The following is a 12,897-nucleotide window of genomic DNA, read 5'->3' as shown; positions in this document are numbered from 1 at the left end:
AAAGAAAAAATAAAATATTTAAATTTCTTTGTTATCAATTTTTTAAAATTAGATAAATGAATTGTCATTAGAATATTCTAGTTATTGTCAGCTAATTTTAACAAATGGAATAATATATCATCATATGATTTTTATTTTTATAATTTATTTATACTGACCTAGACCTGTAATTGAAACCTCAAAGCACACTTGGACATACCTCTTATCAGGTCAAGTTGTTTTTTTATAGTTACAAAACGTGAATTAATTCTTTCTTCAATCATTCGTAAATTGCATGCAACATCACACTCATCAACAGTAATCAATCTGATATTAAACATACGATTTCAAAGCCATTAAGAGTTTGAACGTTCATCGGAACATCTTAAAATTAATCAAGACATTCATACGTATTGTGTCTACATTCAAAAAAAAAAACAATTTTATTATTTATTTTTTATTATCTGACACGTCTGTGATTTATTTACCAAATTCATCATAATGGCTATGGTAAATAATTAAAATTAAGTGGTGCTAAATTTCATATATTTAAATTAAAAATTTATTCATTTCTTTTGTGATTTTTTTTTAGGAACCAGGACAACTCAGCAAAGATCAAAAAAAACGTAAGTTAAAATTCCATTTTTTTTAAATAGTGAAATTTTTAATAATATTAATTAATTTTCTATATTATTATTATTTATTTTTTATAGAATTAAAAACTGCTTTTGATGCTTTTGACAAGGATAAAACTAATATGATAAAGACAGATGATATTCACACAATTTTAACGATGATGGGAATTGAATTTGAACAAGGATCGAGGGAACTTCGTGATGCAATTGTTCAAGTCGACATGTTTGGTAGGAAAAAAAAAGGAAATAAATCATTAAAAATGATTAATTTTTAAAAATAATATATGTATAATTAATTTTACTTTCTTTTTTAGATAGTGGTGAAGTTAATTACGAAGATTTTTGCTCAGTAGCTGCTAAATTTTTAGAAGAAGATGTTGATATTGAAGCTTTAAAAGTTGAACTTAAAGAAGCATTTCGACTTTATGATAGAGAAGGAAATGGCTATATAACAACTGATTGTTTTCGTGAAATATTATCGGAAATCGATGAGAATTTAACTGACGAAGAACTTGACATGATTATTGAAGATATTGATGCTGATGGTTCTGGTACACTTGATTTTGAAGGTAAATTTATTTTTCATAATATATTATCAATAAAATATCAATAAAATATTTAAATTATTATTCTCTTTTCTTTCTCTAGAATTCGTTGAAGCAATGACCCACTAATCAATCGACTGAATCTTCAAAATGGAAAAAAAAAAAAAATTAACAAAAAAAAATATTATGTAAATAAAAAATATGAAAACTTTTAATAATAAAAAAAAAAACGAAAATTAAAAAATGATTAATAGTTTATTTGAGTTTGTTTAATAATTATTGATTTATTTTAATTTAATATTTTTTTAATCATGTGAATTTGATTTAGCTGTAATGAGAATTGTAATCATCTGTTGAAATGAATTTAAATTTTTTCATGATATAAAGGAGTTATTTAATTTTATATATTACTTTTAATAAAAAATGATTTTTCAATAATTAAATTCTCGTTGTTCAATTGATTGTGGAGAAATAACAAGTGACATATTTTATCAATGATTAATCAGTTAATTAATTTTCATTATTATTGTTCAATGATGCATAATTAAAAAAATTAATAAATATTTATTATTGGATTAATGAATTTATGAAAAAACTTGCGCCAAGTTTGTTGTCAATTGTAATAAATAATTAATTAACAAGAGAGACTCAAGTTTTTGGCATTAAATTTCTGTCAGTAGCATTGTATCAGTACATAAATGACAATTATTTATTTCAACAAACTATGTATTTAATAATTCATATTACTAAAAATTTTATTCATGATAATGATGACAGTAGAGTGACAATGTTAACTCATGCCAACAAAATACTAGACTACACATAATTTATTTTTCATGCCAACTTGACACGATAATTCAAATAAATACACAAATAATTGTTATGCATTGTCTGATATTTAAAATTATAACAATATTATTATTTTAAAATTTAATTGTTTTTAAAAAAAAAATAAAACGTAAAGTAATTTAAATACAAATCTAATTATAAAATATATTTGTCCAATTTTATTTTTAAAATATATATAATCTAATAATAAATATGTTTAGAATTTTTTTTTTTTGAATATTTAATTTTAATTGGAAATAAAAAAATAATTGCCGAGATGTATAAATGCAATATTGACGGAATTTAATGAGTTTAAAAAATAAAAATAAAAAAATTTTGTGCGACATACGAGTGTGTGTCCTCGCACAAATTTGAAAACCACTAGAAGAATTTTATGAAAACGACCTAAAATGACGATTTGATTATACGTTGCCAGGAAATTTTAGCTCCGTTTAAAAACGATGTTGCTCGACAGTTATTCCCGCATATTGCCAAGTTGTGGCCAGGTCGTCGTTGCTTTTAAATAATTTACTTAAATATTAGAATTAGTAGTAACTCTTAATTTAAAAAAAAAAACAGTAAAATGGTGAGCTAAATATTAATTTAATATAAAATTGATAATAAATAATTTTATATATTATTTCAGGATGAGTTAGGAAAGGATCAAATTGTTTGTAAGTTGTTGTTTTTTTTTTTTTTAAATAAAAAAATTGAAATATTGATTAAAAAATAAATGAGTAATTTTTTTTTAGTGTTAAAAAAAGCTTTTGATGCTTTTGATCAAAGTAAAAAAGGGTGCATTGGAACAGACATGGTTGGAACAATTTTAAATATGTTGGGTTATGAGCAAACTGAAGAAACACTTGCTGAAATTATTGCTGAAGTTGATGAAGATGGTTAGTGTGTTTTAAATATTATTGATGTTTTAGTTTTTAATATGGAAATTTATTTGAATTTTTAAGGATCTGGTGAGCTGGAATTTGAAGAATTTTGTACACTTGCTGCTAGATTTTTAGTTGAAGAAGATACTGAAGCAATGCAACAAGAACTTCGTGAAGCATTTCGTCTTTATGATAAAGAGGGTAATGGTTATATAACAACTGATGTTTTTAAACAAATTCTACATGAATTAGATGATAAATTGACAAATGAAGAACTTGATTTAATGATTGAAGAAATTGATGCTGATGGTTCTGGTACACTTGATTTTGATGGTAAGTTTAAATTTATAAAATTTAAAAAAAATTATCTATTCTGCTGGTGTTTTTATTTGGAAATTTATCATAAATTATTTTTCAGAATTTATGGAAGTTATGGCAGGTGGTGACTAAACCAGCTTTGAATTAAAGAAAAAAATTATTTGTTAATAATCAAAGACATATAAAAATGTAAAAATTCAAGTTATTGCGTCAAAAAAAGAAAAAAAAAATTATTGAGAAAACTTGAATTGATAAATTTTTCGTCTTGTTTTTTTGTTTTTATTTTTTTCCTCGTATAACAATATCATTGAGACTGAAAATTCAAATTCATAAAAAAATATATAATTATAAAATTTTATGAGAGCCTTGTTAATGATAAAAATTATAATTTTTTTTTGTTTTTTTTTTCTCTCAGCATTATTTGAATTAAAAAAAAATATATAAAATCATTTTTAAATAATTTTTTTTTAAAATTAGAATGACAGTTGAATTCATTTGATATCTTGATTGTATCAAATTTGTTCGACAAGGATTTAAATTCAAATTGATTGTAATCATTACAAGATAAAAAAAAAAAAAAAAGACACTGAAGATTGTAATCAAAATGACTTTCCAGTTACGAAAAAATAAAAAATAAAATTACATGTAAATTGTCAAAGTTTAATAAATCATTTTAAAAAAATTACAATTTAAATTGCATGATAATATTTTTCTTAATTACCATTGAGAAATACATCGATAATTAGATGAAAATATTTTCAATAAAATTATACCAAGACTATTGATAATTATGAGAACAAGGAAATGACTTCATATCGATATTATCTCAAGAATTTAAAAAAACTAAAACTCATTAAAAATCAAACAAATATTCTATTGTATTTTTCACAAATAATAATAATCATTATGAAAATAAAATTCACCTTAAAAGGTTCATAAAGACAATACTCACGGAAATAAATTAATAATACCATAAAAAAATTAATTTTTCGTGAAAGTATAATAATTATTATTAATAATACAATACTTCGAACAAAATAAAACAATAAAATTATATTGTCGTATATACATATTAAGAAAACAAGCATGAAATTCAAAAGTATAAAAAAAAAAAAAACTAAAACGCAAAGACACGAGTATATTTATTTATTAAATCATCATTACGATGATTAAATTGAAAAAATAAAAAACTTTCTATCAAAGTATAACCATCACGATATAAAGTGCGATTAAATGTGATACATTGCATAATAAAAATAGGCTGCAATGTGTTTACAAAACCTTGAGTGAAATTTATTTAATTTTACCAGTTTTTAAAAAATGGGTCAATATTTTATTTGCCATTTAACGTAATATATAAATTTAATATTAAAAAATAATTAAATTCATATATATAATAATTGAAATTATATTTTCAATTTAATTTTACAGTATTTATCTGATAATTGATAAATTATAGATAATTTTTGCGTGATGTTTTATTATTTAATATTTTATAAATTTTCTTTTTTTTCAATTGGGTGTGTACATCAGCAAAAAATAAATATTAATTCTAATCAATTTTTATTATATATATGAAAATGTCCCATGAGAGATTACACATTGAATTCCTTTGGTTAATTACATATCCGGAATATATCTTGGGGACTTTCTCCGTCAATTAGATTAACTTGAATTTCGTTAATACGTGAAATAATAGTGTAATCATAAGCCCCGTAATTTTTTTTTTCATATACTTGTAATTTAACACGAATTGGTGACAAAATTATAATAACATTTTTGTAATATTCACGAAATTAGAGGAAGTGAAAATTCAATGGGGAAATTTTGTGGCAATTTGCAATGACAACAATTATTTATAAATTTCAAAATAATTTAAATGACACATGTAAATTAAATTAACATTTGTTTTTCATTATTTTTTAACGTCATAAAAATAGATTGTAATTGAAAATATTTATGCCGATAAATTAGTAGAGTATTTCATTGGCGTAATATTTTTTTTTTTTTTGTAAACAATACATGCTTATTGTTTAAATAATTGCTCGATATAATTGCTAATGTGTTCATGTGAAAGCCAAACTACCTTGTATTTTATTTTTCATTTTTATAATATCCTTTATCTATTAATTTGATTTTATAAACATAATATTCTGATAATTTTCATAAACGACATTGAGAAGAAAAAAAGAAAAAATTAAATTTATTGCATCATGATGTTTATTAAGAGACATAAAAGAAAAGCAAATAATTACTATTAGCTAATAATTTTTTTAACTGCATATGTAAAATAAAATAAAAATCTCACGTGTATTATAAACTAAAAAAAAATTTAAACTCTCATATTACATCTTAAACAAAAAAAAAAAAATCATATAATAAATTATTTGTTTATACTATTTATTACAAAATATAATAATAAACTATTTTTTTTATAATTGTAATTAAATTTCTGGTTATTATTATCAATCAACTGTCAAAGAAAAATATGAAAAAATAAAAAAAAAAAAAATAAACGGTTGATTAAACAGTTTCAAAATGAGCGTGTCAATATGGGATTTTATTTGTCGATTATTTTAATTTCATAAATATAATTTAAAAAATAAAAAAAAATATTAATTAAATCACGTAATATAATATTAGGAAATATAAATTTTGCAAAAATCATAATTTGAAAATTGTTAAAATAGCTGGTGTTGAATTGATAACAAGATTTATTAATTTAATGATACTATTCAATGACTTAATCTCTTGGGAACATATTTAACGATAATAAAAAAAAATAATAATAAAAATTTGCTTTCACGCGGATGGTAAAATTATTATTCCAAGTAGTAAAGATATATCTAAAATTAGCATCGTGTGCGCATTGCACTATTATTCAACTTGTTTTATCTATATTTATTTTAAAATTCTTTTATGTTAGCCTAAAGATATGGCATTATGTCTGAATTGTTTGTTTATGTTGTTTCTATTTATTCACAATTACTTTTGTAGGTGTTGCATGCTCATAGCAATATGGAAAAAAAAAATCGTAAAATATAAAAACCCTTCACTCAACAAGCATAGTTGTGGTGTTTTAAAAAACACTCAGTTCCTTGAAAGGAGCATTGCCATATCACAATAATATTATACAAGAAAATAATAAATAACTCAAAATTAAATTCATTTTACTAACTATCTAAAAAACAAGTAATAATGATTTTATAAATAATTTTTTTTCTATTATTTAAACTGACAAAAGCTTCTATCATGAAATCAATAGCTAATCACCTTGATCTCGTATACAAATCAATACAAATTATAACAAATAAAAAAATTTTTTTAAATGGTAAGATTTGGAAGAAAGATAAATGAATTGATAAAAATAAAAATTATTAAATAATATATAAAAATATATTTAATTCAGGTCATGAAATATATATAACAACATGCTTATTATGTACCATAAGAAGAATAAAATTTTTATTTTTATGGTTTGCCCAACATTAGCTGTCTCTGAAAAACTTATCTATGAAATTTAAAAATAAATAAACTTTACAAAATGAACAACGCACCATAAAAAAATCTGTGGGAAATATTGAACTATTGGAATTCCAATCGATCACCTTGAATGTTCCATTTAAAATATGTTCAATTTTAATTTGTTAAATTTAAAATCAATACTATTTCTAATCTCCACCCGACAATTGTAAATGAAAAAAAAAAAAAACTGGTCAAACTGGCTAATTGTTTTTAATTTTTTAATCATATTTTTATTTGGCCAAACTAAATAATATAAACAAATAAATAAATAAATAAATAAATCCTTATTTATCAAATTATTTATCTCATAAAAAATATATAAATATTTATTAATTCATCTCTCATTAAATCAAGCGAATAAAATAATATTAAATAGAAAAAAAAAAAATCAACTAATTAAATTCACAAAATGATAATTGTAATTTTATTCTTTTCACTTTAATTATATTATATTATAAAAAATAATCGTATAAATCCAGTATGATAAATTTAGCGTAATAAATTTTCTAATTAATTCATGATACAACTGGTATTATTAAATTCACACACAGAAATCCAAATTAGACGAGTTAATGACCAAAACGAAATATACTTTATTACTTTATTTGGGGTGGGGTTGATTTATACAGTCATAATAAATAAAATAAAAAATACCAAAAGAAAGACGTGAAGTTTAATTTCTTGGTTTTTATCATAGATTGACACCTGGGTAATTGTTATTTATTACTAGTATTTTTATTTCTTCAAATTAACTTATACCAAATTTGATACTGCATTGACCAACGCCTTTTATTCAATCAATAAAATTCAACACCTCAATACAAATTAATAGCAAAAATATAAATTTTTTTAATTTCATTTATTTCGCTAAAAATAGTGGTTTTTTTCATTTATATTTTTTTCATTAAAAAATCAATCGAGAATTAATATTTTATTGTAGAATTTTGTGTGATGCAAGTTTTTTTTTTTCTATCTATTTGTGAGAGAATAATAAAAATTGGATGGAAGTATATAGAAAATTTTTCTAAAAATAACTTGGAAAGGAAAATGTCCAGAGGATTGATTGATATTCAACTGGGAAATGAATATTATTTAATTTTTTTTGTTTGCTTCCTTGAATTTTTCATTTACCATAGAAAAAATTTACAAAAACTTTCGGCTCCATATTTGAATTGAAAGTATTTTATATGTCGCATTTCATTGGACTTTCTTGATATTAATCCCTCAAATTAAATTCGTAATATAATTTTTTTTATATTATTACTTTTCAATTGAATATAAGTAATTTGTATATTTATTTTTATTTTATGAATTCAATTGTTTTTTTTTTATATTTTTTTTAAATTGAAATTATAAACGATATTGCTCGATAATAAAATTTCGTTTTCATATTTTTTTTGTTCATTTCATTTTAAATTTGTGTAATAAAATTTTATTGCATTTGAAAATTTTTAATAACGTTATTACGAATAAATTGCCAAAAATAAATAATAATAAAAAAAAGATACTATTTTATTTTTTTTAAACACGTAGAAGGTGTTATTGTGAGAATGCAGGTAAGTCGGTGGTTTGTTTTTTGATCTTGAAAAATACTTGAACGAAACTGTGGTATAATATTTTTATTTTCAAATATATATAACCACAGGATATATAGGTGAAAGGAATATATGCTTTTAAAAAATATAAGTAAAAAAAAATAAAATAAATAGTGTCTGTAAATTTTTAAATAAATATACTATTGTCATGCTAAAATAATTTACTAGTATTAAATATAATGATAAAAAAAATTAATTATAAACAAGTTCGGTAACAATTTATTATTGAATGACCAAACAAAATATTAGCAAGCCAAATAAATTTAAAAATAGTAAAAAAATAAATGCATCATTGAATTCTGAATTTTATTTGCGATATAATTTATTTAAAAACAATAAAAAATATTAAAATAAATTTAACCAACACAATAATAAATTGTCCAGTCATTTATTGGATGTTACAATCAATAAGTTGAACGTGCTCAACTAATAATTTTGCTATTATTACAGCATAATTTCAAATATCACTAAATTATATAACACAAAATTATATACATTTTTTTTTTTTGTTATTTGACACACGATTATTATTATTATTTATTTATATATATTATTTTTGATTGATCAATTTCAGTTCTCATTACTGAACAAATAATTTAGGAATTAACTCGAGTGAAAAGAAAAATGTAAATTCGCGTATTTTAAACTGACATAAAAAATATGTATATCATTTTTATTTTTTGTTATTTTTTTTTTATAAATTGAGAGTTATGATTTAAGACAGGTGGAGGTATTTAATGTATATGTTTTTTATTTTATTATTTTTATTGTTATTTTGGAAACGGAAGTGCTATAAACAACGACATTTATTAACTGTCCATTATAGCAAAAACACTGGGGAAAGTGGGTGAAATCTACGAGACAAAACACAAAATTATAAAGACATAATTGTCAATATTTCCATTAATAAAAAAATATTGTAATAAATAAAAATACCTGTGTTATATGTGGCTTTAAATTACCCAAAAAAAATCATTATTAACACAGCTAATAATAAATTTTTTATAAATAAATCTTGTGTTTCTAAATATCACGTGAAAAATTATTATTTTAAATTTGATTTTTTTCTATTTTTTGTTCATTTTTACAGACTGATAAATCAAGTGAAATTATGAGCTATTAGCTTGTTACTAATCACAGTGATAGAATCAATAACAGGATATACACAGATCAATTTTGATCTATTTAAAAATTAAAAAATAAAAAAATAAAATAAATCTTACCTTGCTACTGAACAACATTTGAACACTGCTATTTTATATGAATACCTAGAATCAAAAAAAATAATTAATTTTATAAATAAAATAATAACTAATAAATTTTCCATAAAATATACACTGACAATTTAAAACAAATTATTTTTTTGCACTATATAATTTATTATTTTATTGGAAATTATCAAAAACATAAAATATTTAAAATAATAATAATAAATCTACTTTCTATGAATTTATATAATTGTTTTTTTTTTTTTTTTTTTTATGTATTTCGATAAACGAGTAGCTGTTTTTAGAAATAACTGAATAAAGTGTACTACATGTTTTTTTAATATTTATATTTTTTACAATAATAAATTAAATGAATTAAATGTGAAAGAAAAAAATTGTATATTTTTTTTTGAAGATAATCTTTGTAATGGTTGCGATAATAAAATGTATACATGTAATTGAGTGTAAAGTGAATTTAAAAAAAAAAAGCATAAACAAAATTATGAATTAAAATTACCTAATGGTTATACGTTGAATATATTCTTTAGAATAATTTTTAAATATCAAAAATAATATAAAAAAAAAATCACCTGTTTAAATTAAGAATACGTCAGCTCGTTATGCCGCCCATTCAATATTATATACGTAAAATTCTCAATCAAGCATTGCATTATATGAAATTCAAAAAAAAAAAAATATTATGTAGAAGAAATTTCATCTGAATCTCACGTAAATTAATGAAGAAGACAAGACATCGTTTAAATCATACCCACGTCACCTTTTAGCAAACGTGAAAATAAATGCGAAAATAAAAGCGATGAGTGACATGACACGCCGGCCCTCATACCTGACACTCATTCAGAACAAAAAAAAAATATAAAACAAAAAAAATAATAAAGAAAAATATTCTCTTCGTATCATAAGACAACTCCCTCTTGTGTTATTACGACTTGATGGTTAACGAGCCAGTAATTTAAATGACCTTACTTTTTATTTTATTTTTCGAAAATTTCTTTTATATTTATTACTCGTTTTTTTTTTTTTAAATAAGTTATGCGTGTTGTTTATTGTACACTGTATTTAAAATATCATTTTTTCATATGAACGGTGTTTTAATATTACAAAAAGATGAGAAATTAAAAAAAATGAATTTTGAAAAAAAAAATGAGAGCAAAATAATGCTGAAGGCTTGAGATAATAAATGGGAGAAAAAATTTAAAAAAAAAAAAAGGGCTAAAGTGATGGAAGGACCACCTGGGATTGTTAAACTAAACGGTAGCATCAAAAATAATCATGACCAGGGTATGTCGAGCAAAAGATAAAGAGGATCACCGAAAAATTTCAAACAAATTTTTTTTTTTTTCTTTTAATCACAGTGTGTGTGTTCAATTTTTTTTATTGCATGTTTTTTCTTCAGGGAGGCTATCATTTGTTTAAAATTTTTTATAAAGGAGTATTATTATCATTTCATTTTGAAATTAAGCTGTACAATTAAAGCTTGCAAGTTGCATTTCCTTGTTGCTCTGGCATAAATATTAATCAGTGTAATTTACCAGTTTTTATTTTTTCAAAAATTCTCCTGGACAAACGCTTTGGCGGATAATTTTTAAATTTGTCAGGCAATTAAAGACATATTTAAACTATTCCCAAAAAAATTTTCATCAAAGACCAAGCATTATTTTTTGATTTACAATATAAACCCTATTTTCAAGATTTTATTTTTTAAATGTCTCATAAAAAAAAAAAATAATAATGCCTAGTAAAAATAAATTAAACTGTTTTTCAATATTTTAATTATCAATATTCCAATTATCCAATTTTAAAGCAACAATATTATGTAGCAAATAATTTTTTAGGAATTTTTAAAAACCACCAGAGATTATTCAATTAAATAATTATGCTTTTGCTCATATATAAGCAATTTGCCAATTTATTTAAAAAAAAAAATAGAGTAAGTTTATCACTTGCTACCGTAATGTACCAGTTTGCTGTATTTATCAATTTGCATCGTTAGATCATTGAAAATAAATAATAACAACTCCAAATGAATATTAAATAATTTCACAATTTTCAATCTATATATGTACATATTTTATTTAAAAAAAAACAAGAAGCAAGGATTAATATTTATTTTATTACATATATTCAATAGGTGTGAAAATATAATCATGAAAAATAAGTCGCATAATATAATGTCTCGTGATTTTCCTTGAATTAAAGACGCGTTTGGTATATGTACAATATTTCCACGCTTCGGTGGATACTAAATAACTTTCTCTATCCTCAATATCACGTTGGTTAAACGCACACGCTCTAATAATATATAAATATTATTCTGATATTAAATGTAATATACACTACTAAAAGCATATCGTTTGTCGACTGTATTATATTCATATTATTAACAACACAACAAAGTAGCCGCAAAATTGTCAAGGATCTATATATTCTCTTAAATCATTCGCGAATTTTTTTTTTAGATAGAAACAAACTATAAAATGCGTATAAATAAATTATATTTTAAATAGAAAAAATAATGGTAATATTAAATTATTAAAAAATATATTTTTACAAATAATAAAAATAAATTTAATTATTGTGAAAAAATATTTTACTGTGTGCAGTAATGAAGCAATGAATTATTTTTTTTCTTTTTTTTAAATATAGAAATATAGGTTTGTGTGTATATGAAATTTAAGTACTTTTTTGTCTGACAGTTAATGTCAATTTATCAATTTTAATATTTAAAAAAAATTTCACGTATTAAAAGTATTTAATTATATCTTCAATTTGAACTAATTTAGTAGTCAGTATAAATTTTTAAGTGGTGCAATTTTAATCTAGATATTTGGGAAATTATTATCTCTTTTTATTTTATTTTTTTTCTTTCAATTTAATCGATAGCCTTTAATATTATTGTAAAATCAATTTTAGCTGTATGAAATTTATCATTATTGATATTAAATAATGTGAGATATATACCAACTTGCGGCTGCACTCGGGGGGATTGTAATTAATTTTAATTGGTACCCAGCCCGAGTTCGACAATGTTATTTCTATACGTTTTCTTTTTTCCTTAACATTTTCCCGGAAGGGATTTCAGCTATATTTTTACATTGCGTTGTAAAAGGAGTAAATAAAAAAATTTTTTTGTGCAATTTAATACACGCATGTTATAAGTTTTTATATATGACATCATAACTATATACTTTTTTTTTATTTAAACTTTCCTTAGCAATTGTATATATATGTTTAATTAAAAGATGCTATATACAATTTATATATTTTTTTAAATAATTAAATGCTTTAATTATTTGAATATATAAATTTATTCTTTTTTTTTTTTTCAATTAATATTTCGTCTGAATAAACACACTCCAAAT

The 12,897-nt window shown here is 21.6% G+C and overlaps 2 protein-coding genes across 2 annotated transcripts; both read left to right on the top strand.

Annotated features, from left to right (window-relative positions):
- The first annotated feature begins 183 nt into the window (after positions 1-183).
- Positions 184-1,536, top strand: LOC122859218 (troponin C, isoallergen Bla g 6.0301-like). Its single transcript, XM_044162643.1, has 5 exons — positions 184-489; positions 572-605; positions 693-842; positions 929-1,183; positions 1,263-1,536. The coding sequence occupies exons 1-5, from the start codon at positions 481-483 to the stop codon at positions 1,286-1,288; spliced, it is 474 nt and encodes a 157-aa protein (XP_044018578.1). The 5' UTR covers positions 184-480; the 3' UTR covers positions 1,289-1,536.
- Positions 1,537-2,013: 477 nt separating this feature from the next.
- Positions 2,014-5,517, top strand: LOC122859217 (troponin C, isoallergen Bla g 6.0201-like). The gene is made up of 5 exons (XM_044162642.1): positions 2,014-2,573; positions 2,634-2,661; positions 2,740-2,883; positions 2,950-3,201; positions 3,287-5,517. Exons 1-5 carry the CDS (start codon positions 2,571-2,573, stop codon positions 3,316-3,318), a joined length of 459 nt encoding a protein of 152 aa, XP_044018577.1. The 5' UTR covers positions 2,014-2,570; the 3' UTR covers positions 3,319-5,517.
- The last annotated feature ends 7,380 nt before the right edge of the window (positions 5,518-12,897 follow it).

This window comes from Aphidius gifuensis, linkage group LG6, assembly GCF_014905175.1.
Source record: "Aphidius gifuensis isolate YNYX2018 linkage group LG6, ASM1490517v1, whole genome shotgun sequence".
Lineage (NCBI taxonomy): Eukaryota > Metazoa > Arthropoda > Insecta > Hymenoptera > Braconidae > Aphidius > Aphidius gifuensis.
This window is presented reverse-complemented; position numbering and strand designations above follow the sequence as displayed.

What these genes read in the sequence shown, in the direction of transcription:
- LOC122859218 (XM_044162643.1), top strand. An exon ending in TGTTCAAGTCGACATGTTTG is followed by an intron (nt 843 to 928) that starts GTAGGAAAAAAA and finishes TTTCTTTTTTAG; the next exon opens with ATAGTGGTGAAGTTAATTAC. An exon ending in TGGTACACTTGATTTTGAAG is followed by an intron (nt 1,184 to 1,262) that starts GTAAATTTATTT and finishes TTCTTTCTCTAG; the next exon opens with AATTCGTTGAAGCAATGACC.
- LOC122859217 (XM_044162642.1), top strand. An exon ending in AGGAAAGGATCAAATTGTTT is followed by an intron (nt 2,662 to 2,739) that starts GTAAGTTGTTGT and finishes ATTTTTTTTTAG; the next exon opens with TGTTAAAAAAAGCTTTTGAT. An exon ending in TGGTACACTTGATTTTGATG is followed by an intron (nt 3,202 to 3,286) that starts GTAAGTTTAAAT and finishes ATTATTTTTCAG; the next exon opens with AATTTATGGAAGTTATGGCA.